The sequence below is a fragment of the Drosophila gunungcola genome, assembly GCF_025200985.1.
Source record: "Drosophila gunungcola strain Sukarami chromosome 3L unlocalized genomic scaffold, Dgunungcola_SK_2 000005F, whole genome shotgun sequence".
In the NCBI taxonomy this organism is placed as follows: domain Eukaryota; kingdom Metazoa; phylum Arthropoda; class Insecta; order Diptera; family Drosophilidae; genus Drosophila; species Drosophila gunungcola.
In genome coordinates this window covers 3,306,284-3,331,293 of record NW_026453180.1, presented here as the reverse complement: position 1 = coordinate 3,331,293, position 25,010 = coordinate 3,306,284, and the positions used below count along the sequence as shown (strand labels likewise).

Here is a 25,010-nt window from a genome sequence, read left to right as displayed (position 1 = left end):
TCCGCAGCACTGGCTTTATTAGAACACATCCGGCAGTGGAGCTCCAGCTCCAAAGCGACCGCCGCCAACAAAAGACCTAAGCGACAAACCTTGTTCTCGCATCAATCTTGTGTGGAGGCAACTTAAAACGGAACAACAAGAAACAAAAAACAAGAAACATAATATAAACACCGAAACAAAAGTAAAACAAACAAAAGGCAAATAAGCCCAACTACAAACTACCGGGTGAGCTTGCTCGTTCGGCGATGACTGGCTGATTAAGGGGCAGCGAAAGCAGATCGCTATCGTCACTACACCTCACTCCACTCCAAATTTTATCCCCAGTTCGAGCTCCTCCTCCAACATCCAAATAACCAAGTATCCAAGTGCAGCTCCATCATTGTCTGGGCCACAATGGCAGGAAGAAAATAAAAAGAGCTTGGGGGAAAAGACAAGGTGCTCTTCGGATCACTGAACACCCGATGCTCTACTCACATTTTGAAAAGCAGAAGGTTACCTAGTAAAAAAAAGTAAAATGAAAGCTTTCCATTTCCATTTAGTCGTTTTAAGTATAGAAATATTTATTTTTTTTTAAACTTCATTTGACTCTTTTTCGGAACAAATTTTAATATCTAAAAATGTAGTTTAAATTAAAACCATGTTAAGTTAAATATAACTCATTTAAATCAAATCTAATATGTTTCACAATAGTTCATAAAATGTAATATTAAATCATACAGTTCCATGAGCATTGTAATTAATAATATTACTTTATACAACATAAAATTTTGAACTAAATAGCCAGATATTTATTTGTACTATATAATTTTTTGTATCAGTGTTCATATTGTTTTGCGTTGTTTTGGGCATTTTGGGCGAATTAAGACCCAAATGGATTATGTTTGATTTACTCAAACATTCTGGGAACACCTATTTCCAGTTGAATTATTAGAGAATTTACCCAGAAGTCTTTAAAGATTTAAATCTAGATTTAGGGGTATAGACAACTACATAACAATATTTGGACAATAATCTCTAAATATCTATAATTCTGTGCGACGTTCTTTTTTCTGTGTTTATTAATAGAGGTAATCCATCAAATGATAATGATTAAAAATAGCTTAAAATGGAATATCTTGCGTATGAATCATTTTGAACTCAACTTGAACACTAAGAAATTTCTTTACTTTTATGGGACAAAGCTTAAAAATTAAAAAATTAAAAAGGATTTAAAGTTTAACAAACAAACGTAATCAAAAAAAAACAACGCTTCAGTTATATGTTTTAAATAGTATTAGGTTTAAATTAAAATGACTTTCTTAATATGGAATACAACTTAAAAATTTAATGCTTGAAATAAAATGGGTTTTAAATTAAATAATATGAAATCAAAAAGTTTCCGTGTTATATTACTTTTTATGTCTTCTTTTATGGAATTTCTTCGAAATTTTAACTTGTTTAATTACCTTTGACGTCAAAGAATATATTACATTTAATTTCCCCATATTAACGCATATAATCTTCGGTTTTTTTTATCACTGGTAAAAGAAATTAATTTTAAAAATAGAAATTAAAGTTCTGAGGAGATGAAATTAAGAATTTTGTATATAACTTTGAATGTTAAATTCTTCCTTTGCCAAATAATTTCAGTACTTTGACCTTTTTTTCCAATAATATAATTTTAATTATAATTAAAATTCTGAAGAGTTGATAAGACTAATTTTGAATGTTATGTTCTTCTATTGCCAGTACTTAAGTACTTTGACCTTTTTCTCAGGCTTCTAGAAAATATTCCTTACAACTTAACATCTTTTACAGCTGTCCTTTGACAACTAAAATAACCAGCTTTCGGAAAGGGAAGATAACACACGAAAATTACAGCGCAAAACGAGCGGACAACTCCCAGACGAGTTTTTTGTTCTTCCGCTGCCGAATGAGATGGATTCCAGATGAGCAGATGACCAGGCCGATTCCAGTCGATCTGATGGAAGATGGTGGCGAGGAGACGAACAAAAAATAAGAGACATGGCCCCACAGGCAAGGCCATTGAAAAGTGAAAAGCCGCTCGTTGGCGGCATATGTTTTTCATAATTTGTAGCTAAAAATTAAATCACGTTTCTTATCAGCGATGTGATGCGATTGTGAGTGCCTTTCTTTTTCAACAATTACCGAAAATCATAAAGGCAGCCAACGACGAAATTACCTACAACGAAATTTCACTTTCAGTTCGTATGCGAGTGTGAGTTCGTATTGTGTGTGTGTGTGTACGAAAACAAAAGACTTAAGGCACGAACTTGCCTCAGTGAAGGTTAAGTCGTTCGATTTGATATTCAATCGGTATAACGAATGATTTCGAAAGCCATGCCAATGCACTCGTCGATAAGGTCCCACCTGAATCGCATAGACAATGGGTAACGGGTAATGGGTAACCGCCATTCGAATAGATCCCTTCTTCCTTTTCCTGGCTTTCTGCTTTCGGTTTTTAGTTGTTATTTTGTGTGATGCATCCGATGTGAAACCTGGCCCGCTTGCGAAACAGAGCATCGCATGGAAGAGTTTTCTTTAGGGGGAAAACTGGCACACAGAATTGCAAAAAGCAAAAGCTGCTGCAAACACATCAAATGGCAAATGGCACGCAATGGAATGGGCATTAAAATGCACGCAATTAAGTTGGCCAAATGATTTACAGTGAAAGGCGGTGAAATTTATGGCATGCAAAGCGTGAGAAAACTTTTTTTGGGGGAGGGATTTAAGATCCCTGAACCCGTAAGCCCAGAACATACAAATAACCATTCCAATCCAATCCAGACTTTCGATTTCGTTTGAAAGCAATTCGCTGATCCAAGGGGGGGCGTGGCCAGGTCAGGGATTGAATTCGATTGGAAACGCTTATGAAACCCCTTCATAGAAACCCACCCATATGCTAATTAGCCTCGACTGCTGCCTCCTGCTTTCTATCGTGTGAAACGTCAGCCAAGTGTTATGCGCTGCTTATTTTGTAAATCATATTTCGAATTTGCATTTAACGCAGTCGCAGATGGAGATGAAAATAGAGATGGCGGTGGAAATGGAGATGGAGACGAGGATCAGGTCGGAGACATTTGGTTGACGGCTGTTTTGGCCGTTTGTCTTTATGCTAATCAAACATGTTTGTTTACCAAATCCCCATCCGATAACAAATGGTGCGCTGCCTAACGCCTCCAAGTGGGTGGATGGGGGAGTTGCCTAGTTTCACCCGGCTTAGTTATCGAATCAAAAGGGTTAATCTAATAAAAATTGGTGTCATGCTTCACCCGGAAAGTTAACAAACAAATATAGGTTTCAAAGTGGGTTAATTCTGTAGCAATCCTCATTAAATTTTAAACTTTAATTTTGTAACTGCATCATAAATATCAAAGGTTGTACACTAATAATGGGGAAACAATAGCTCTTAATAATCTGACTTTATTTAGCCAATATATGATGTGTTAAGAATCAAACTACGCTTTCACAATTAATAATGTTAAAACCAATATTTATATAGCTAACATTTGTTCAGAAAACGTATATTTACGCAAATACTTATACTAATTTCTTAATATTTTATACGTATTTTATTGCTTTTATGTTTATTTTATGTATGTGGCAGCAGTAAAATATATGTAATAAAATCTGTGATTGAGTTGCTATTAAATTATCTAAAACACCTTTAAAACCACCAAAGTTGTAATTAAATAATTTTCTGCTGCCAAATTGTATAATAAAAATGGCCGCTTTTAAATAAATTAGTAACACAATTTAGATTGCCAAAATCTGTGATTGATTCGTTGATCTTAAAAGGCCCTAAAATGAAACCGGTGGAAAGGGGTTTGGTTGAACGCCAAATTGAATGGATAGCGATGGTCTAGTCCGCCGACCACTGTTAACCCACTGTTGCCCACTATTGCCCACTAACAGCGGCGGACGAAAGAGCCTACCAAAAGGCAACGCAGCAAATTTAATTTAATTTTCCATGCAGCTCACAGCGCGGGCTGCAAACCGAAAACTGTTTTTATGCTGCTGCCGCCTTGCTTTTTGTTGTTTTCCTGGACTGCTCGTACTTATATGGCGCTCGTACGTGGCGGACCTGAAGCTCAACCTCAGCTCAGCCCAGCCGTTGTCAAACGCCAAACTCAAAACTCAAAACACCGAGCAACAAAAATCAAAACCCTGCTCAATCTAAGCTCAGCTCTACTCTCCGCCGCTCCACTCGGTTCACTGTGAAAAACCTGAATCATTTTCCATTTAAAAGATCAAACTAATATAGAAAAATGGCAACAAATTTGTAAACTATTTGTTTTTTTTTTTCAAATTAAGATAAGGTAAATAAAAACGTAACTTTACATTGCACTTATAAATAAATATATCATATTAAAGTTTCGATTTTTCCCTGTTAAGGTACCATCTTTTGCTAAACAGAATCCACTTTAAAAGTTAAGATACGTTTGGTTAGACTTAAACTAAAGAAAATAATTTAATGTAATTGTCTAAATTTGGTTTTGGCTTTTGTAACTTACAAGTAGTTTTAATTTTGAGAGCCATGTTATTATACGAAAAAGTTTAAGATGTTTTAAACAATTTTGCCTTTAAAAGAGTTTATAAATGTTAAATATTTACAAAAATATTTGAAAATATTTTACTAAATCTTTAAATATGCACAAGGGCTTATCTAATTTTAATCCTTTTAAAATTCAAATTTTTTTGGGAAGAAAAAAGCATTTTTTTTAAGTATATTTTCTGCGAGTGTCGACGTCGGCGGCGCTGCATTGGCCGTTGTTGTCGTCGCCTTGTCTTGGCAGTTGGCGGCGGCAGCGCTCGATTCAGTTTCAGTTTTACAGTCCAACGTGCGAGTTCGAAGCGACAAGCGGTCCACTTCGCCTTTTTGGGGGCCAGGATTTTTGAAAGTGACTAGTGACTAGTGGCAAAATATGTGCGGTTAGCCACGACAATTTGCAGTGTCTCGAAAGCCCCAATACACTCGACTAACAATCCAATCGAATCGAATTAAATCGAGTCCAGATCAATCCAAATACAATCCAATTCCCACTGCCAGCCCAAGGAGAATCGATTTTCTGTGGCTTGTGGATACGCGGCGCGGAGTCGAGCTTCAAAAATGGTGAGTGCGAATGTGTGTCAGAGGCATGGAGCTACTATATAGCTATGGAAATTATCATATCTCAGAACAAAAAGCATGCCAAAGAATATTGAAAGTCCGTTGACGCAACGGAAAAATGAATGTTAAGCAGCAGCAATAACTCCATGGCAGTTGGAGAACGTAAACGTAAACCAAGATTGCACAGGAAAAAAAACAATTTAAGGCTAGGTGCAAAAATAGGGCGGAAACATCTTAACATTTTACTTTGTGTTACTAAAATTTTTAAAACCTCTTTTTAAGTTTAAAACGTCGTATTTTGGGGACATTTTTTTTTTTTGTGTAGTGTTAAAAATTGAATATCACATTTTAAAAACTTTTAAAAAAAGTTGTAAATAGCCCGAAACAAGTTGTTTTAAAATTTTATTCTATATTAGAAAAGGTGAGACAATAAATAAGTTTTTATTTAGAATGTTACGAATTTAAATATTTTAATATTTTGTGACTCAAAAATATATCATTAATGTTTTGTTTTTAAATATTATATTTTTATATCTTAATTTAATATTTTTTGATTTAAAAAAGTAAATCATTGATTTTTTAATTAAATTTTGTAAAATTCGGATAAAAACATAGTTTTTCGAGGCTAGAAAAATATGTAAATATCTTTTCCTGTGTAAGACTAAATCGCAGAATGGCTGAGAGTGTGAGAAAAGGCAACAACGTGAGCAACAACGACAACGGGTTCTGTACCGCTACTGACCGACCGAAGTTGAAGGCGAACTTGTCAAAGACAATGAATAAAATGAGCGCTTAGAGGCTAAGAAAAACAGAGTGTGTGTGTGCTGGGGGCCAGAAGTTGATTTCAGTTTCGCTTTCAAAGCAGAAAGCACAGCTGAATAGAAAAAAAAGGCTAGGGGAAAATGCCCGAAGTCTTCAATTGGCCAATTGGCAACGGCTTTTACTTCCTCGGCGAAAAGCGAAAAACCGCAAAACAAAAAAGCTGGCTCGTAAGATTTCCATTATGGCCGCAGCAGGCGGCACGCCTCAATTTGGCAGCAAAATCAGCAGCAAAGGCAGCGGCAAGTAAAAGTTGCAGGCGCACAACAATAGCAATAACAATAACTAGTTTTGTTTTTTTACAACAATTAATATTTGCAAAGGAAAACAACCAAGACAAACGGCAAAAGGAAAAAGAAAAAAATACCTATAACTTGCCGCCGTCGATTGGCAAATAGTTGGCAAAGCAAAAAAAAAACTGGTCTCGAAAATGAGCAAAATGAAAAACCCGCAAAAATTAGGTTCGAGCCGGAGTCCAAGTCGAAAAGTCGAAACGGAGTCTCTCGAAAACAGTGGAAAAGCAAAAGAGGCAATCAAAAAGTCCAAATCAAATGCGAACTCTGCTGCCTGCTTTATAAATTAAACATTTTATTTTATGGTCTTTCGCTAGCCGCACAATGCAACCGATCAGTTAGATATATATTATATACATACTCCATTATATTTCTGTGAACGAGCGTATAATGTGGAGCAGGTCGAAATTTGAGCATTTCGAAAAGTGAATACCGAAAACAATAAGAAATGTTAATTGCCCAAGTTTTCATTGTCTCCGTGACAGCTTTTTGCATTGGCTAATAGGGCTTATAATATTTTGTATATGTTAATAAATTTTCACCAACGAAAAATGATCTTTAGATTGGCCATAAATTATTAGCCTTCTTAAAAAAATGCAAGACTTAAGTTATTATTTATTTATCTTGATAAATTTATCAGCCTGGGTAATTCTTTAAATTTTTTAAAACTGATCCTCAGAAAAAAAAACTTACGCTTTTCTACAGCAATAAGCTAACACTTCGGCAGTTTGTAAATTAAAAAGCTTTCTTATATTTGGAAATTATATTTTTAAAATGTGAAGCAGGTCGAAATACTTATTTACAAGGCTTGTGGAATAATATTTATAAAGTATCTCATTTACAATACTCAAAAATTATATTAATAAAATGTGAAGCAGGCCAAAAACTTTTCATAAAGTATCTCCTTTAATATACACAGAAATAATATTCATAAAATGTTAAGCAGGTCAAAATGTAATTGTAAAAAAAAGAAAACGCAAAAATGTTAATTGCCAGTCGCGGCATTTTGGCGTTAGTTAATAACATTTTTTACCGCCGTCCCTCCCACGGCCACGCCCACCGACTTGACACGGGCTATTGACAACCGTGACTGACATGTGCAGTACGTTGGAAATGTATCTGAAAAACGTATCGCGGCGTATCTGTAGCTGTATAGCTGTGTAGCTGTGTAGCTGTGTATCTGTATCTGTGAATGTATCTGAAACTCTCACTTTCATTTGAAATGCCTCTGCCGGCGCTGACAATTGAATGAAAACACTTGCAGAGAATTTCTGTTTGCAAACAAACCATTGAAATGGCAAGACGACGAGCTTGCCCGTGTTTACACATTCGAAAAACCCCAAAGAAAAATAAATACAAGAGGTAGGGGAGGGGTATGGAGAGGGGGAGGGGAGCAGACAATATAATTGCAGAGCGACAGACTTTCTCCCTTACAGAAAACAAGCAAACGCATTTTTCTCTATTATTTTTTGTATATTATTGTGACGGAAGTTGCTAATGCGGTCCGACTGGGCGCATACGTAATGCGAGTGTCAGCCAGCGATTACGAGGGTCCTGCCTTTGCCAGATTTTGTAACCGATCGCGCAATTAACGTGTACAAATAGAAGAAGATATAACAAGTAGGCAAATTAGGTAACGAAAATATGCGTTTTCCTGGAAATTTATAGGCAGTGGTAATATAAGCTGGTAAATTAAGGCTTAATAAATGTATTCTTCTATAAATGAAATAGTGTGGCTTACAAGTTTATCTTACAAATCTAATTATAAAGTTTGTTTAAATATGCGACTTTTAATTAGTTTAAAACAGTTGACTCTAAAAAAAGAAGATTATTTTAAATGCCTAATAATAGCTTGTTGGTTAACTTATTAAGACGTAAGAAAGTCATTTTCTTAACTGATTTGTACAAAAAGAAATTTTTAAATTGTTAACTACAAGTTTAAGTTGGTTAAATTTATCATACATTTTTTATAACTCAAATGATTTTACAAAAGGAAAGTCAAGTACATAATGCTGTAATGTATATCATAAAAAATATTTGTTTTTAAAAAAACAAAACAACCAAAAATATTGTATACAGAAAATAAAATAGTTTTAATACTGTTTAAAAACTTTTACATTTCTTTTTTACTGTTCGATCGTTAAATATTTTTAACGATATCTAAAGGATATTTTATTTAAAGAATTATACTAAATCTGCTGACATTTTATTACTCGACCCTGAAGCTGTGTCTTCTGAAGCGATAAAAATCATTTTTATAGCACTTTAAGCCGAGACTCTACATAAATTAAAGTCATTCAAATGTTTTATTGTTAAGCAACACAATGAAACTGAAGTTTCTAGTAGGCAATCAGTGATATTTCTATGAAATGTGAATATAATGTGCAACAAAATGCCAGCCACGAGCCACTCACAACTCAGCCACGACTCATGGCTCAAAACAGCATCAAGTTTAGTAGCTGGGGCATAATTGCAGGCCAGGCATTTTGAGTCTGGCCAATAACCACTTGGCTTTAAGCCCGGTTAAAAGTGCCTGGCAACACGGCGTGTTCTCGATTCTAAGCTGTCGGCTTCTTGGCAATCACTTTTTGCCTAGCCCTGACAGCCAGCTGCAACTGAGTTTGGGTTTGGGTTTGGGTTTGAGTTTACATTCGGATTGGGGGAGTGTGGGCTGGATGGAAAATACTATACACTATTTATAGAGAAACGCCGCTTACAAGAGGCAAATCGAGTTTGCTGCCTCGCTCACTTTTATGCATAGTTTGGCTGAAACCGAAACGCATCAAATGGTTATTGAACTCCTCGTTGAGACAGTCAGTCAGTCAATCAGACAGACAGACAGAAAGACAAACAGTCAACCAGCAGATGGCGATAGGAGTGAGAGTAATTTAACAAGTCATTGCACAGAAAAACAAGCTTCAGGTGTTGTAAATCATTTAAATGAAAACATTGTCCGAAGACATTTTTACGATTTAAAAGACAAAAGAAATTAGTTTATTTTCTCTAGATAATGTGTAATTAAACGTTAAGCAACCACTGAATGGTTATTAAACGAAAGGTTTGATAAATAAATAAGCTCATAAATGAATTTACTTATACTGTTTAGGTGTTGTATATCATTTTAACGAAATAATACATTTTTAGGATTTCAAAATTCATTTTTGTACATAAAAAATATATTTATACTTATTATGATGTTATTAATTATAATTTCCTTAAAAAATAGAAAATCAATCTTTTAGAAACATATTTTATTGTACAAAACAGAAGCTTTTTCTTATTTAGTGATTTTATTGTAGGAAAAAAATGTATATATATATTTTCTTTAAACAAATGCTAAAAGATAATGTAATAGTATTTGCAGAAAACACAAGTTTCGGTATAGCAAATAAAAGTCATAGATTTAACACACAATTAATATCTTTTCATTCAAAAATCAAAAGACTGTGGCAACGAACTTGTTGCCCAAAGCAAATTTTGGTTTTAAGGTCTAGCAAAATGGTTTAAACACCATAAATACAATTTGATCCATTAATAATGGCTTCAAAATGATTTCCCGTTTTCTCTGTGCGCACTCGAAAATCAAAAGACTGAGGCAACGAACTTGGCAACGGCGGCGCACATTGCAAGTTGTCAGTTATTAGGGTCTAGCAGGAAGTGCGACAAAAAGCCAGAGCGCTTTGTTTGTCCAACCAAGCAGCCAACCGCGATACTAGATCCATCTTAATTACCCCGCAACCAATGCCAAACTGGCAGTCGCAAAGCAAACACATGTTAATTATGCTTGGGCCAAATCCAATTCAAATTTCAAATCGAAATAAAAATCCACATCCACATCGAAATGCTTAGGGAGCTGTGTATCAATCATTTGTCAGTTGGCTAGGTGACAAACCGAAAAAAAAGCTAAAGCCAAAGCAAACTGGTTCGCCGCCGTCATTATATAAAGGCGGAGTATCTGTATTTATCAGCTGTATATCCACAGCGAAATCGTACAAACGACATAATCGAAATGTCAAATCACTATCTCAGTGGCTATAGACTGATCTGCGACGTGTATGGTTGCACAACCCTGGGCTGCTTATTAATATAAATTGAAACTAATTAGGCGAAAATTGTAATTTGTGGCCGGCCCTTCCGCTGGCTAACACAATTATTATTGACAAAAGCCAGAGTCTTCTTGCCATTTGGCAATAAATTCAGGCCGTAAAGTGACTCCAAATCAAATCCGTTTTATGGACTAGGCCATAAACATCAAACTGGCCCCAGCCTCGAGGCAATCGGGCATCTTTTAATTTGAATATATGTTTATACGCGTTATTAGCCAAACGAGTTTGCAGTCGCATCTTCGTTTTTTTAGTTTTTTTTTTTTTGGCTGAAAAGGTTAAAGTTGAGCACAATGCCACCTGCTTTCGTTGGCTGCAAACCCCGCATTAACTTGCTAATAATACGAATTTCACCGTAACTCCGCTCGTTTCCCTATGATTTCTTGTCGTTTTTTTTGATTTTTTTTGAGACGCTTTGTTTATTAATAAAAGCGCATATCGCATATGGGGAGGGGGAGGGGATTTACGTAAGGAGGCGGCTGCTGGCGCTTCTCCTCGAGTTGCACTTGCTGATGGCGATGACATAATGTCCGCACAGTCAGTTCCTTATTGCTGGCAAACTGAACAGCACTCCCCCAGAAAGTGCAAGTGAAAATATGGTTTTTTAGAGACACAGTCAGTCGAGCATTTTCCAGGCCGTTAGCTTTGGTTTCGCCAGAGTAGACAGAGAAAAATAAAAGCCAAAAGAAACCCAAAGAAACTCAAATGCGACACTGACAAATGGCAAATTCTTTACGAGGCCAGAGCCAAAAAGCAAGACAAACAAACAAACAAATGGACATAAATTTTATTGACATTATGAACAAGATCGCGGCGTGTAGGAAATGCTCGATCTGGCGGCACTGGAACGGAAGTGCTGCGCACTCAACTGTTGAAATCTGGCATTGCATTGCCGCAAAAGAATGATGGTTATATGTTCTCGTTCGCTCTGTTGCTGCTGCCACTGTTTAGTCTTTTTCTGTTTTTACTCTTGCTGATAAAATGACTCAGCAGCCAAAGGCTTCAACAGCTGGCTGGCATTTTATGTGCCTCACGTTTGGGACATTAAAAAGTCAAAGCTAAATGCAGTTTCATAACTCAGTGGGTGCGTCGAAAAACCCGCAATGTTGCTCAATCCATTAAAATATGAAGGTTTTCAAGGACTGAAAAGGGTCTAATGTGAGATAATAATTGGGTAGAGGAGACTACATTAAGGGGATTGTTAAATAAACAAAATAAAAATAATTTCAAAAAAGATTGGACCAACATCACAGAATCAAAAGGCGTTCTCACATTTTTAAATTTCCAAAATAACTCAACAGAGTAAGCTTGTTATAATATTTTATCTTCCTAGGCACGTTTAATCAATATATAATTACTTATGCTTTCTGAGAAAAAATAAAATAAACAATATTTATAAATATGTTTAAAACCTAATAATGGATACAAATGCCAACATTTTTTGCGATAGAAATTTCACAGGAATTTCTCCAATACCAATTCTTCTTCTAAGATACCTAAAAAACAACACTAACATAGTTTAATGAAAATACTTGTGAAGTTCCAGAAATACTACAAAACAATTAAGAGATTTTTACTAGAGATTTCTGGAATACACCAGTCGTAGAAAAACTATTTATGGCATGTTTTTAAAGACAGTAACTGCTTAAATAAATTACAAACACACGCTTTTCAAACAGAATTAAACCTTTTTGTTGACCTGGGAATATTAAATTAATACTGGCACTGTTTTTTGGGCATAAATTTAAATTAAAGACAAATACTGTGAAATGAAAGTGTATTGTTCTTTCGAAATTAGAGTGTCTTGATACACTATTTCTCTGGTATATTCCTGGCCATTTTCTCAGTGTAAGAAGCCCTAGAGCAGGCTGGAAATTTTAGCACACATTTCGCAAAGCGACTGGAGTCTGCTGCTGCTGCCTCAACTCGTTTTTCTGAAACGTCAATGGCCGGTTCAGGGTTATGCTGCAACAGGAAGTAATGGTACGATCAGGAGAACAGACCAGAGCCAGACCAGAAGATTGGCGGAGCACTGCACCCAGAAGTGACTCAAAACCCCCTTCCTCTCATTGATTGGTAATTCGCCCTGGCCAGTCTCAACTAATTTACCAAAGCTCAGCCATTATTCTAAATGATTCCTGAACCAGTTCTAACTTAAGTACTGAGGAGCGGTGACTCAAGCTTTCTTAAGCCCCACACACAAAAAAAAAATTGGAACAAATAATTTTCTTAATAATTCATCGTTGTTCAAAATAGATTTTAATATGTGAAAAATGAATTTAATTTTAAGGCATTTTGAGTTCATAAAACAAAAATGTCCCATTTTAAAATAAATATTTTTCAAATAAATTATGCAAAACATTTAACTTAGATGTGAAATGACCAAATATTTATTAATTCATTTTTTGTAATATCCAAAAAATTAATTTAAATTAAAACCATTTTGAGTATAATCAAATAAAGTGAACATACACAATAATAAAAATATTTCATTATTAAATCATGCATTGTATTTAACATTCTGATTTTAAACTACTCCATTTTTGTGTCAGTGCATTCTCAATCGCCAGATTTGCTCTCTGGACCCGTTTTGCCCAGCTTTTTGGCCAGATATTGCGCAAGGTCGTCTGGTCAGGACAGGTGCTCAAGACTTGTCTTAATTGTGTGACGTATGCAACTGGTCCAACACCGAAACCAAAACCGAGACCGGGCCGAAAAAAACAAAATAATAGCCGCAAAAATCAAAGCCAAAATATGGCCCAAACAGTTATGACTTATGGCTTCAAAAAACCCCCCTTCCAACATACCCACACATTGCTGTGGTTTTCTTCAATTTTCTCTGTACTTTTTACACTTTTCGTTTTGTATTATTTATATTTCAATGAGATTTTCGCTGCTTTTGCTGCGCTGCGTTGCGCCTCACCTTGAGCTTAATTTCGGTCAAGCAAAAAGGCGTTCAACATTTAATTAAATATAGCAGGCGCGACAGAGCCGCAAACAAACGGCCAGGCAACATCGATTCGACAGCCGCTAAAGTGGTAAATGGTAAATGGTAAATGGTCGAAAGTCGCCGAGACCGCATTTAAATAAATCGCACTTCAAACTTCATTTCCATTTCCATTACCATGGCCCCCCAAACGAAAGACTCAGGCGACGAACGCAATGCGAGTGGCAAATGGCAGATGTTGCAGCCACCGCGGCGCATGATTAATGCAGTATTTGCGCAATTTGTCCCGCCTGTTGAAAAATTATTGAGCGGACACGGGCATTCGGCAAGCAAACGGCAACAAAAGCCACAAAATGTACGCAAATGAATTGCGATTTCAGCGATCTCTGCGCTTTCTTGCTTTCGTGTGCAAGTGAAATCCACAGACACACAACGAATCATATTTTCGAGATACCCTGCAGCTAACCGAGTTTGTGGAGTCTATAGTTTCTAGTATTTAATTTTAGTTTCAATAACCTTTTTTTTTCATTTCCAATTATTATATTTCCTTCGTTTCATTTTTCCATTTTATTGCTAAAATATTATTTCTTTAAAAAGAAAATGTTTAAATAAGATGTTTAAATATATATTATGTTAAATTATATTTAAAAATATTTAATTTTAAATGAATTACAATATCAATCTGTAAATCAATCGCAGTTTAACACGTCGTCGTGTTTGAAGCCTCGAATCCATATAGTTTAATGCAATTTCTTTGATTTTCCATTTGGACTGTCTGTTTCTTTTTTTGCGCAAGACAATTGAACAAATCCAATCATGCCGCTGGAATGCAGTTGGCTTGTCTTTGCCACTGGCCACCCCCTTATCCGCCGGTCCACCCCTCTCTCTTTCAATTATTTATTGACTTTTATTTGGTGCTGTCGTAACCGCAGAGGCTTTCAGCCAAACACAAATGCACACACGAGGAGCAAAATAGCACCAAAACTGAAACCGAAGACTTGGCGGCTCTTTTAAGCCACGAAAAGAAAAGCAAGTCCGAGTTACAGAAAGAAATTGTTTTTATATTTCCTTTTTAAAGCATTTTAATGATTGTTTAAGTTGAGAAATTTGTGTGATTCCCTACAACAGGTGTCTGATATTGTAGAAAACAATATGTTTTAAAACATACAATTACTTCCGATATGTATATACTATTCAAACATCAGTTTAAAGCATTTTCAAATAGTCCAATCTCTAGACGTTTTTGTATGAGGCAAAGCTAATTTTGTTAAGAAATTATGGCTGCTTTTAATGAGGTAAAAAACACTCAGTTTTGATCAGTGTTTTGGGCTCCAGCGAATTGGCTTTGCTCCAGCGAGCCGTTAGTCAACATGGACACCAGCTAATGATACCGACACACAGCCAACCGGCCAACCAGCCAACAAGCCAAAACAAACAAACAAACACAATGGACATTTGTAGAAAACTTTGCAAAGCGACTTGGACAATCGCCCGAAATGGACATGCCAGCCCAAAACAAAACGAAATAGCCACAAACAAAACATACATTTTACGCAAGAATGCAATTGAAAAGATGATTTGCTAAATATGAAGTTGGTTAGACTGCGACTGAGACTGCGACTGAGACTTTCGGTTCTGGTGATTTTCGCTTTCGCACAAGGAAAATGAAAGGCATTTGAGACCCGGCCCGGTTTCTCTTTACGGTCATTCCGTTTATTTCCGCGCCCAGTTGTTTCAGAGTTTCAGAGCCAAAGATGCAAAGATCCAAAGATCCAAAGCGAGAGCAAACCCGTTTGGTCCAGACCAGTTCGGACTGACTAACAAACTGACTAACTGGCTAACTGGCCACACGCGATAAGGAACCTTTTGCGTGCTGCTTTAAGACTTTTTAATTTATGCAGATCGTTTGCGGCGACTGCTAAAACATTTAAACAAATAGCCGAAAATCCGAAAATAAGCCCAAAACCAGTTTCACTTTTTTGGATCTCGATCGGGCCATCTCCAAGGAGATTAATGGGCGGTCTAATGGCGGGGGATGTTCATAAATTTAGGCAGCCTTAGTGACACGACCTTGAGCATTCCTTTCGCCAAAATACTTACAGCTTTCTAACTGTAAGCAAAAACACGTTAGCAATCGACTCACGACCGTGCCAATTTGGGCCATTTCTGTCCATTTCTCCGCATTTCTCCTCTGTCATTAAGGCTAACTGTTTGTGGCCCGCCGGCGATTAGCATAACCCGGCGTTGTGTAAGGTGTTCTTAATGGTGATGCCCCCTGAATGCCTAAACAGGCAATGGGTAATGGCTTAAAGAACGCGGTAAATGGCAAGGGTTTAGGTTTGTTTATCCACAGGTGACGTTCGATTTGCTGGCCAACGAAACAAACATTAGCAAGGTGAAAGGTTCATAGCATTGCCAGTGATCGGCTTAGATCAAAGCTAATTGCTGACTATTGCTCGTTTGCTTTTCATCTGCTTTTGTTGATATTTTTCCTTTTTGATATATACTTCATTTTCAAAGTTCTGAAATTTAGCCAAGCTAAGTGCTGAGTACTATCAATTAATGTTTCTACTGTCAGCCATTTTGGGCATTTAATAAATTATCCCATTCGGAAAATAAACATTGACAAGGTTCACAGTCTCGGCAATGATTCATTATGCTTATATAGATTTATTTGAACATTTTCTTAAAGAAAATGTTGTATTTAGACAAGCTTAATAACTATACTATTTAATTTTTCTTCTACTCGGCAGTGTTTTTGGGGACTAAATGAATAATTGTTCACATTAAATAAATGCTACCAGTTATTTGAATTGAAATTGAAGTTAATTATTTGTAGTGCTTGTATTTTTGCTTTATTTCTTGGTCATTACATTCAAAACAATTTCGAGAAATTAAAAATGTACATTAAAATGCAAATTGATACTTCGCTCTCATTTTTCTTCCTCACATAAGTCATAATATTTTTTTAACACTATCAGGGCTACGAAAACATCTTGCACCGAAAAACCAATCAAAATAATAATAAGGTGTCCCAGAAAGTGAAGTGCCTCATCTGAATACACCTTCTTCCCATAACTTGAGTGAACCCTTGTGAATGGGAATGGCATCGGCTGGAGGTCGGCTGCGATTTACTTTCAAAGTCGCGAGACTCTTCAAAACGGCTAATAAGACGCCGAAGTGCAGCTGAAGCTGAAGCTGAAGATGTCAGACAAGTTGAACAGTTTTATGAGACAGACTGTCTCATCTGAACAATGGATGGGTATGGGCCGCATAAGTTGTGACAGTCGTTGCTGTGAATAATTATGAGCAGCGGGTTAATTGTTAATTAGTTGGCCGGGCAATCATCGAGTCGAAACATTGGGCGCATTGTTTTTTTTTTTCGGAGCAGGTTGACTTTGCTAAAAACTGGGTCAATGTCGAGACGTGTTTCTGTGGGCGCCAAAGGGCCAGCCGACTGACCTCTGTCTGTCGACCGGCGACCTTCACTCTGGCCCAATTGGGGAGGCAACAAGTGCCACGTAATGTGCCGAAAGTCGACGTGCCCCCTCCCCCACATAAATCACACAATATTAATCGTACATCAAAGCATAAGCCCGTGATTAATTGCCCCTTGTTTTTTTCCTTCTCATCCACAGTTTCCACCGCGGTTGCTGCGAATCGCATTTGTGATATGCCTGCTGATTGTCTTGCTCTCTCCCTCGACAGACAGTGCACAAAGTAAGTACAAAGTATGAGAAAATTAAAGAAAGCTAGAAAAAAAGGCAAAAAACAAGGGGACACCCGGGTTTGAACCGGGGACCTCTCGATCTGCAGTCGAATGCTCTACCACTGAGCTATATCCCCACTTATATAAGGAGCGAGAATTTACCCAACAAGTCAAAACGTCTGCCCCTCGATCTTGATGTGTGGGCGGTCTATCTCGTCTGCGACTATTTTTGGTTTCTCTCTTTCGATGGAAATTGATAAACAATCGTGGCTTCCGTTACCATTGTTGTTTCCAATTCGCTGTGATTGCGTTTATCTGCATCAATTTTAACAATTGCTTGTTGCTCAACCCGAAAAGTTTATTAGAGAAAGGCAGAAGGGCGTGGTAGCCAAGCCCATCGAAACAACATTAAAACTTAATTAAGAGAGATAATTAACAAAGCATTATTTGATGAAAACAAGCAGTCCAGACAAAACGGAAGCCAATATCTGCCAATTAACAATTTATTGTCGTCTTTAAAAGGCGAATTAATAAGGTGTTACAGACGAAATGGGATCTTAGTTTATTTTTATCATGAATCAAACTTTTAAATTTAGTTCAATAACATATTTATGGTGGCCCAAAGGCTTCCTTAGAATTGGTTAGGTCACTTAAAGACGAAGTCAAATTTGTATTTTCCTAAACAGTTTAACAGTTTATTTAAAAAAAGGAGAAATAGCTTTTCGAAAATTGCTCGATCAGGATATTGAAAACAATTGATGATCACATACGCTCATCATAATTTTGCCGGTCTTTCAACACAGCCCGGCTAGCTCAGTCGGTAGAGCATGAGACTCTTAATCTCAGGGTCGTGGGTTCGAGCCCCACGTTGGGCGACATTTTTTTGTTCGCATATTCCTAATAATTTTTTAGTTTTTATTAAAAAAGAAAAAATAAGAAAATAGCCATATTGTGAAAAAAGAATTTTCGCCCAACGTGGGGCTCGAACCCACGACCCTGAGATTAAGAGTCTCATGCTCTACCGACTGAGCTAGCCGGGCTGCGTGACACGAGCTGACGGACTAAATGGCATCACTTGCAAATGTAATTCGTTATATCAATTATGATCAATTTAAAACATCATTGGAATAATCAAAGCTAAAACTAAATTTAAAAAAAGAGAAAGTATAACAAAAAAACAAGGGGACACCCGGGTTTGAACCGGGGACCTCTCGATCTGCAGTCGAATGCTCTACCACTGAGCTATATCCCCACGTTGACAACATGTGACAAAGCTTCTACTTAAGCACAAAACTCACAGTTGCAGTTGCAAACGAACATGTTCAATGGCAACATTCAAGAATTTAACCCCCGACTGGGCACACATTCTTAGCAGCACAAATATAAATAAAAAGATATTATTTATTGCTGTTGTGCAAGCATGAAAATGGTTATTTAAGCAATTTGAAGCTGCTCACGAATCGCATGACAATTTCGTTCAATTGTTCATTAGATCTTAAGATGATGTAAAGGGTTAAGCTCTGAAACTTATTAAAACGGAAACAAGGAAATTAAGGTATTTAAGGCTACGGAAAAGCCAGGAAAAATTGATTGGTTCCATAAAAGTCACAAACTAAATGTATATTTTGATTTTATTAATGAAAGGATATCCAGGATTTTTTCCTTAACATCTTACTAAGAACCTTATTAAAATTATTAATTTTGGAACTAGGCAAAAAAGTTTACCTAGGGGACACCCGGGTTTGAACCGGGGACCTCTCGATCTGCAGTCGAATGCTCTACCACTGAGCTATATCCCCAAGTGTGACTGCGGGCTCCAACGGAGCCCCCATGAGTTAACTCTCCACTGTTTCTGTTTAAATTACAACTAACAGAGCCTGATAAGAAAATAGACCTACCCTAGAGAAACAAATGATAAGGACTGATCAGAAAAAAAAATTATCAAGTTATGAGGGACAGGACACCAAAAAAGTTTACCAAGGGGACACCCGGGTTTGAACCGGGGACCTCTCGATCTGCAGTCGAATGCTCTACCACTGAGCTATATCCCCAGTTGAAGTTCGAGCGGCCCCTTTCCACCCATATTTATTATTATATGTGTGGGCTTGCGCAGTGAAAAAATGCAAAAGATACAGCCATTTAATGAAATATTTAAACAGGTTTTGCAATAATTTCGCTTTGTTATTTCTGCTACAACAAGTCCATTTCATTTAGCGAAATTAAGCAGAAAAATAAAACAGAAACCGGTGTGGGCCAGCGACTCAATTTAGCCATTCCATTAATAATTATAAATGTATGTTTGTTTGTAAAGACACAAGAGCTATCTGCCAGCGATATCTTAATTATTAAGACAGAGTTAAGTAAATCCCAACGTCACGACTGTCGCTCGATGGATTCAAGCTGAAGATACATTAATTTGAAATTATCGACACTCGACAATCGCAAGTGGTTGACAATCCATCGCAATTGCCATTACGATGGCGATTGAGATCGAGATTGCGGCAACCCGTCATTACCATTGCCACATTGACGGCTGATGAGGAGTTCAGCCGGATGACAGTTGCCAGCTACTGTACACCTGTACCTGTACAGTGAAGCCGCCGCTTTTATCGGGGATTGAGCAATGCGGGCAAGGTCAAGTTGATCACTTTGTGGGTCAGATGTGGGCGAAGCACACAGTCAGCAGGGAGGCTGTTCAACAATAAAAAACATTAAACATAAAAAAGATTTTGACTTGAATTGAGTTGGATTTTTCAATTACTTTTAGTATTATTTAAACAAAAAGTGTTTTCTAAAAACAAAAGTCTCAAGCAACTCTCCTGGTTAATTTATGTTCGTGGGTTATATAATTAATTTTAATTAACTAACAATAATTCTAGCCAAGACACGACGACGCTTGCGACGTCCCACAACATCGTCGCGTAGCAACCTCATCGAGTCCAAGAAGTCCACTGAGGCTCCGGAGGCGGAGAAGCGCATTGACCAGATCACCTCCGCCACCACCACCAATGTTCGCCGCACCCGTCTCCGTTCCAAGGCGAAATTGGGAGCGGCTGCAGCCGGAGGAGCTGCAGCGGCGGCTGCAGGAACTGCCCTGGTGGCCAGTGGGTCTTCCCTAAAGGGCAAGAAGACCAAGGTGGACGATGGCACTCCCAAGATCGTGTGCTACTACACCAACTGGTCGCAGTATCGCGTCAAGATTGGCAAGTTCGTTCCCGAGGATATTCCAGCCGATCTCTGCACCCACATTATCTTCGCATTTGGCTGGCTCAAGAAGAACAAGCTGAGCTCGTACGAGTCCAACGATGAGACGAAGGATAATGTTCCCGGACTGTACGAACGCATGATGAGTTTGCGCAAGGCCAATCCTAAACTGAAGGTGAGCTATATTCTATAGTCAGTAAGAACGCGAATTCTTTAAAATATACACTATACAAAACTATATATACTCATATTACGGCAATACTAAATGCGTTTGCTCATCATTAGAAAACTGTTTCACATAATAGTTTATTCCGCTTGTTTTTTATACACCTTGTAGACCAAATTGCAGTAGTGGCTTATGCAAAATTTCCTAATTAAAATTAGCATTTTAATTATTTACTTAGATTTTTTAAATGCAGAACATAAATGTTGCTCATTTTTTTTGTAATGATTTTTAATATATCATTAACGATTTTAGATCCTTCTTGCGCTGGGAGGCTGGTCCTTTGGCACGCAGAAGTTCAAGGACATGTCCTCCACGCGATACACTCGCCAGACCTTTGTCTACTCGGCCATTCCCTTCCTGCGCAAGCGCGGCTTCGATGGTCTGGACATGGATTGGGAATACCCCAAGGGCTCGGATGACAAGAAGAACTTTGTGCTGCTGCTGAAGGAGCTGCGCGAAGCCTTCGAGGCCGAGGCCCAGGAGCTGAAGAAGCCACGCCTCCTGCTCTCCGCGGCCGTGCCCGTGGGTCCTGATAACATTCGCGGTGGATATGATGTGCCTGCCATTGCCAGTTACTTGGACTTTATCAATCTAATGGCCTACGATTTCCATGGAAAGTGGGAGCGTGAAACGGGACACAATGCCCCACTGTTTGCTCCCTCGACCGATTCCGAGTGGCGCAAACAGTTGTCCGTCGACAATGCGGCCAGTTTGTGGGTCAAGATGGGTGCGCCCAAGGAGAAGCTGGTCATTGGTATGCCCACCTACGGCAGGTCCTTCACGCTGGCCAATCCGGACAAGCATGGACCCAATGCCCCCGCTTCGGGCGGAGGACGCGAGGGTGTCTACACCAAGGAGAGTGGCTTCCTGGCCTACTACGAAATCTGCGAAATGCTCCTCAATGGCGCCGTTTATGTCTGGGATGACGAGATGAAGGTTCCCTACCTGGTCGATGGAGATCAGTGGGTGGGCTTCGACGATGAGCGCGCCATCAGAAACAAGATGCACTGGATCAAGTCGAATGGCTTTGGCGGCGCCATGGTCTGGACCATCGACATGGATGACTTCAAGGGCGAGGTGTGTGGCGGAAATGTCAAGTACCCGCTGATTGGAGCCATGCGCGAGGAGCTCTTGGGCATTTCGCGAGGAAAGGAGGCCAAGGATGTCAACTGGACCGCCATTGCTGCCACATTTGAGGATGTCGAAGAGGTTTGTTTCCTTACTTTTCATTTTGTGATCGGTAATGGCAGATATCCCTTTAAATTTGTATGATTTTATTGACAGTATTTTAAACGTTTTACATCAACCAAAAGGTTTTTGTATGTTTCATAAATTGCAAAACATAACTCCATAGTTTTTAAAATCGTTAACTCATAAAAAATCCCACGATCCCTTTTATTTATGGGCTCTAAAATAAATATACAAATATTATTCAAATTAACTTATTATTTTAAATTGCAGAAACCCGAACCCATTAAGATTTCCGTGGATGAGGTGCTTAACAAGGTGCGTAAGCCACAGGTTCTGAAGAAGCAGCGCATCAAGTCTGGAGCAAATGCAGTCGACACAAACAGTGAGTGCTCAACAAAAGTACTTTATCCAGAAAACAAACTTTAAGTGTTAACCTAAATCCTTTCAGCTCGTCCCGCTCAGGTGTTCTGTTACCTGACCAGCTGGTCGGCCAAGCGACCAGGAGCTGGCAAATTCCAGCCGGAGAATATTGATCCTAAACTATGCACCCACATCGTTTATGCCTTCGCCACGCTGCAGGATTACAAGCTGACGGAGGCCACCGATGATGATCCCGAGAATTATGAGAGTGTTATTGCCCTGCGAGACGCCAATCCCGATTTGCAGATCCTTTTGGCCATCGGAGGATGGGCCTTTGGCTCTACGCCTTTTAAGGAGCTCACCTCGAATGTCTTCCGTATGAATCAGTTCGTGTACGAGGCCATCGATTTCCTGCGCGACTACAAGTTCAATGGTTTGGATGTGGACTGGGAGTATCCCCGTGGAGCCGAGGATCGTGTGGCCTATGTCAGTTTGTTGAAGGAACTGCGAGTGGCATTTGAGGGTGAGGCCAAGTCCTCGGGACTGCCACGCCTCCTGCTCACCGCTGCCGTGCCCGCCTCCTTCGAGGCCATCGCTGCTGGCTACGATGTGCCCGAGATCTCCAAGTATCTGGACTTTATCAACGTCATGACCTACGACTTCCACGGACAATGGGAACGCACAGTGGGCCACAATTCCCCACTATTCGCCTTGGAATCGGCCACTGGTTACCAGAAGAAACTGACTGTGGACTACAGTGCCAGGGAATGGGTGAAGCAGGGTGCTCCCAAGGAGAAGCTGCTCATCGGCATGCCCACCTACGGACGCAGCTTCGAGCTGGTCAACGACACCCAGTTCGACATCGGATCGCCCTCCTCCGGCGGCGGCAAGGCCGGCAAGTTCACCAACGAGGCCGGTTTCCTCAGCTACTACGAGGTCTGCTCTTTCCTTGCCGCGGACAACACCACCCTCGTCTGGGACTCGGAGCAGCAGGTGCCCTTCGCCTACCGCGGCAACCAGTGGGTGGGCTTCGATGATGAGCGTTCCCTCAAGACCAAGGTGGGTTCCAGAAAGTAACGCTATTACAGGGTTAAGCCTTAAATTATCATGACAAATGCTGGCCAAATTTTGGAAATCTGTCCAGTAGATTTTCAACAAGAATTATGACTTAATTTAAATTTTTAAGTCGAAAGAATGTAAAGCTATTAATAAGTTGAGCCTTGAGTTATCATAGCAATGCTGGAAAAACTCAGGATTAGTTGAAATATGCCTGGGAGATTTTCACCAAGATTTTTTTAAAATTTAAAATGACATTGTGGCTCAAAATATAATGTCATTTTATTTTCACTTTTCTAATTACTATACTCGAAATACTTATCTTAAAAGTTGATATCTCAATGAAGAATATGAAAAACATACCTATAACTACCTAGAATATTCCTAAATAATTTTCTCATTCTACAAAACAAAAAATATTTTGATTTGTTTTGAAAACATTTTAGATAAGCTTTAATTGCTATTCGATTTTTTTAAAAATATATAAAATAGTTTGTAATATTTCTAAAACAAGTAAAGAACCAATTCAACTTTTCTCGGTTAATTTTAAATTTTTAACTTTATTTTCTTGTCTTTACAGACCGAGTGGTTGAAGGAGCAGGGTTTCGGTGGCATCATGGTGTGGTCCATTGACATGGACGACTTCTCTGGCCGCTGCGGCAGTGGCAAGTACCCGCTGCTGACCGCCCTGAGCGACGAGCTGAAGAACTACAAGGTGGAGCTGGAGTACGATGGACCCTATGAGTCCCACGGCCCACGAGGAGCCTACACCACCAAAGATCGTAAGTGTTATAAAAAGGTTTAGCTAAAAAGCAATAGACTATAATAATAACCTACATTCGAAACAGCTCATGATGTGACCTGCGCGGAGGAGGATGGACACATTAGCTACCACAAGGATTGGGCCGACTGCACCCACTACTACATGTGCGAGGGCGAAAGGAAGCACCACATGCCCTGTCCCGCCAATCTGGTCTTCAATCCCCAGGAGAATGTATGCGATTGGCCCGAAAATGTCGAGGGATGCCACGCCCCCACGGAGGCGCCCGCCTAAGACCTCCATCTCCGGATGGACTTGTTAATATTATGAAATCGATGCCCTAGATTTAGTTGTAATGCGAAACTGCCACGAAACTCTTTTGCTGCCGCCGCCGCCGTCCCTTCTTCCCCCAAATAACTACGAAAAATACTCGAAAAAACTTGCTAAATTTCGGCTGAATTTTTTTACAAACTTAATATAGGTTTTAGCTAGCGCTGTAAGTAGTTTTTATGTCTTAGTTACCAATTCGCACCCACTACAAAACGAACAAAGATGAGAACCCAAACCCAGAAATACTTTCTATCAAGGCCCAGACTAACTTTCGCATTTCCGTATGACTCGTAACAAAAAGGTTTATATGGAAGGTGCCCGAAACTTCCGTATAGCAAACTGTGATAATCATAAGAGACCAACAAACAACCAACCAGAGATCGGCCCAAGAAGTCACTATCGAAATTTTGTCCAAAAACAGTTTTCCCTCTATAACACAAAGCTTTTCTGCTGCTTTTTTGCCCCCCATCTCATTCCCTATCTGAATAATACAAAACACAGGCACACAGAGAAAATTGTACATTTTCAAGTTTTAACAATAAATTTGTATTATAGAGTTGTAATTACGTAGTTAAAATAAAAACTTATAAAACAACATACAAGAAGTTGCTTTCATTTGGGCATAAATCAAATAATGAACATATGAAATATTCAACATTTCTTTCCTTATTTTTTTAAAAACTATTTTAAATTTATTCCATATGGCCCCAGTCTTGCGACAGGGCACTACTAAAAAATTATTTTAGACTCATTAGAGTGCTCCTCTCCACGGAAATCTTTAGTAAAAGGCGAAAGATTTATTCGACAATTGAAGAGAAACCAGAGTAATTTGAAGTCGGTTTTTATCAGCTACTCCATGCAGATACTGCTTGAACCGTTTGGGAATTATAGGCAAACCAGCT

General features: G+C 38.6%; 1 protein-coding gene and 7 non-coding genes across 8 annotated transcripts; 2 read left to right on the top strand and 6 right to left on the bottom strand.

Moving 5' to 3' along the window:
- Nucleotides 1-4,813: 4,813 nt before the first annotated feature.
- LOC128259574 (probable chitinase 10) lies at nt 4,814-24,703 on the top strand. The gene is made up of 8 exons (XM_052992090.1): nt 4,814-5,113; nt 16,911-16,992; nt 19,861-20,360; nt 20,664-21,620; nt 21,873-21,984; nt 22,051-23,021; nt 23,599-23,800; nt 23,867-24,703. The coding sequence occupies exons 1-8, from the start codon at nt 5,111-5,113 to the stop codon at nt 24,070-24,072; spliced, it is 3,033 nt and encodes a 1,010-aa protein (XP_052848050.1). The 5' UTR covers nt 4,814-5,110; the 3' UTR covers nt 24,073-24,703.
- On the bottom strand, nt 17,047-17,118 carry Trnac-gca (transfer RNA cysteine (anticodon GCA)). Its single transcript has one exon. It is a non-coding gene; the product is annotated as a tRNA-Cys (tRNA).
- Nucleotides 17,784-17,856, top strand: Trnak-cuu (transfer RNA lysine (anticodon CUU)). Its single transcript has one exon. It is a non-coding gene; the product is annotated as a tRNA-Lys (tRNA).
- Trnak-cuu (transfer RNA lysine (anticodon CUU)) lies at nt 17,949-18,021 on the bottom strand. The gene has a single exon. It is a non-coding gene; the product is annotated as a tRNA-Lys (tRNA).
- On the bottom strand, nt 18,162-18,233 carry Trnac-gca (transfer RNA cysteine (anticodon GCA)). Its single transcript has one exon. It is a non-coding gene; the product is annotated as a tRNA-Cys (tRNA).
- On the bottom strand, nt 18,709-18,780 carry Trnac-gca (transfer RNA cysteine (anticodon GCA)). Its single transcript has one exon. It is a non-coding gene; the product is annotated as a tRNA-Cys (tRNA).
- Nucleotides 18,961-19,032, bottom strand: Trnac-gca (transfer RNA cysteine (anticodon GCA)). Its single transcript has one exon. It is a non-coding gene; the product is annotated as a tRNA-Cys (tRNA).
- Nucleotides 24,704-24,813: 110 nt separating the features above from the next.
- On the bottom strand, nt 24,814-24,936 carry LOC128259612 (U5 spliceosomal RNA). The gene has a single exon (XR_008268064.1). It is a non-coding gene; the product is annotated as a U5 spliceosomal RNA (small nuclear RNA).
- Between the last annotated feature and the right edge of the window lie 74 nt (nt 24,937-25,010).

Bases quoted from the DNA above. Each gene is read 5' to 3' on its own strand.
- LOC128259574 (XM_052992090.1), top strand. The intron at 16,993-19,860 runs GTAAGTACAAAG...CAATAATTCTAG, and splicing joins CTCGACAGACAGTGCACAAA to CCAAGACACGACGACGCTTG. The intron at 20,361-20,663 runs GTGAGCTATATT...TAACGATTTTAG, and splicing joins AGGCCAATCCTAAACTGAAG to ATCCTTCTTGCGCTGGGAGG.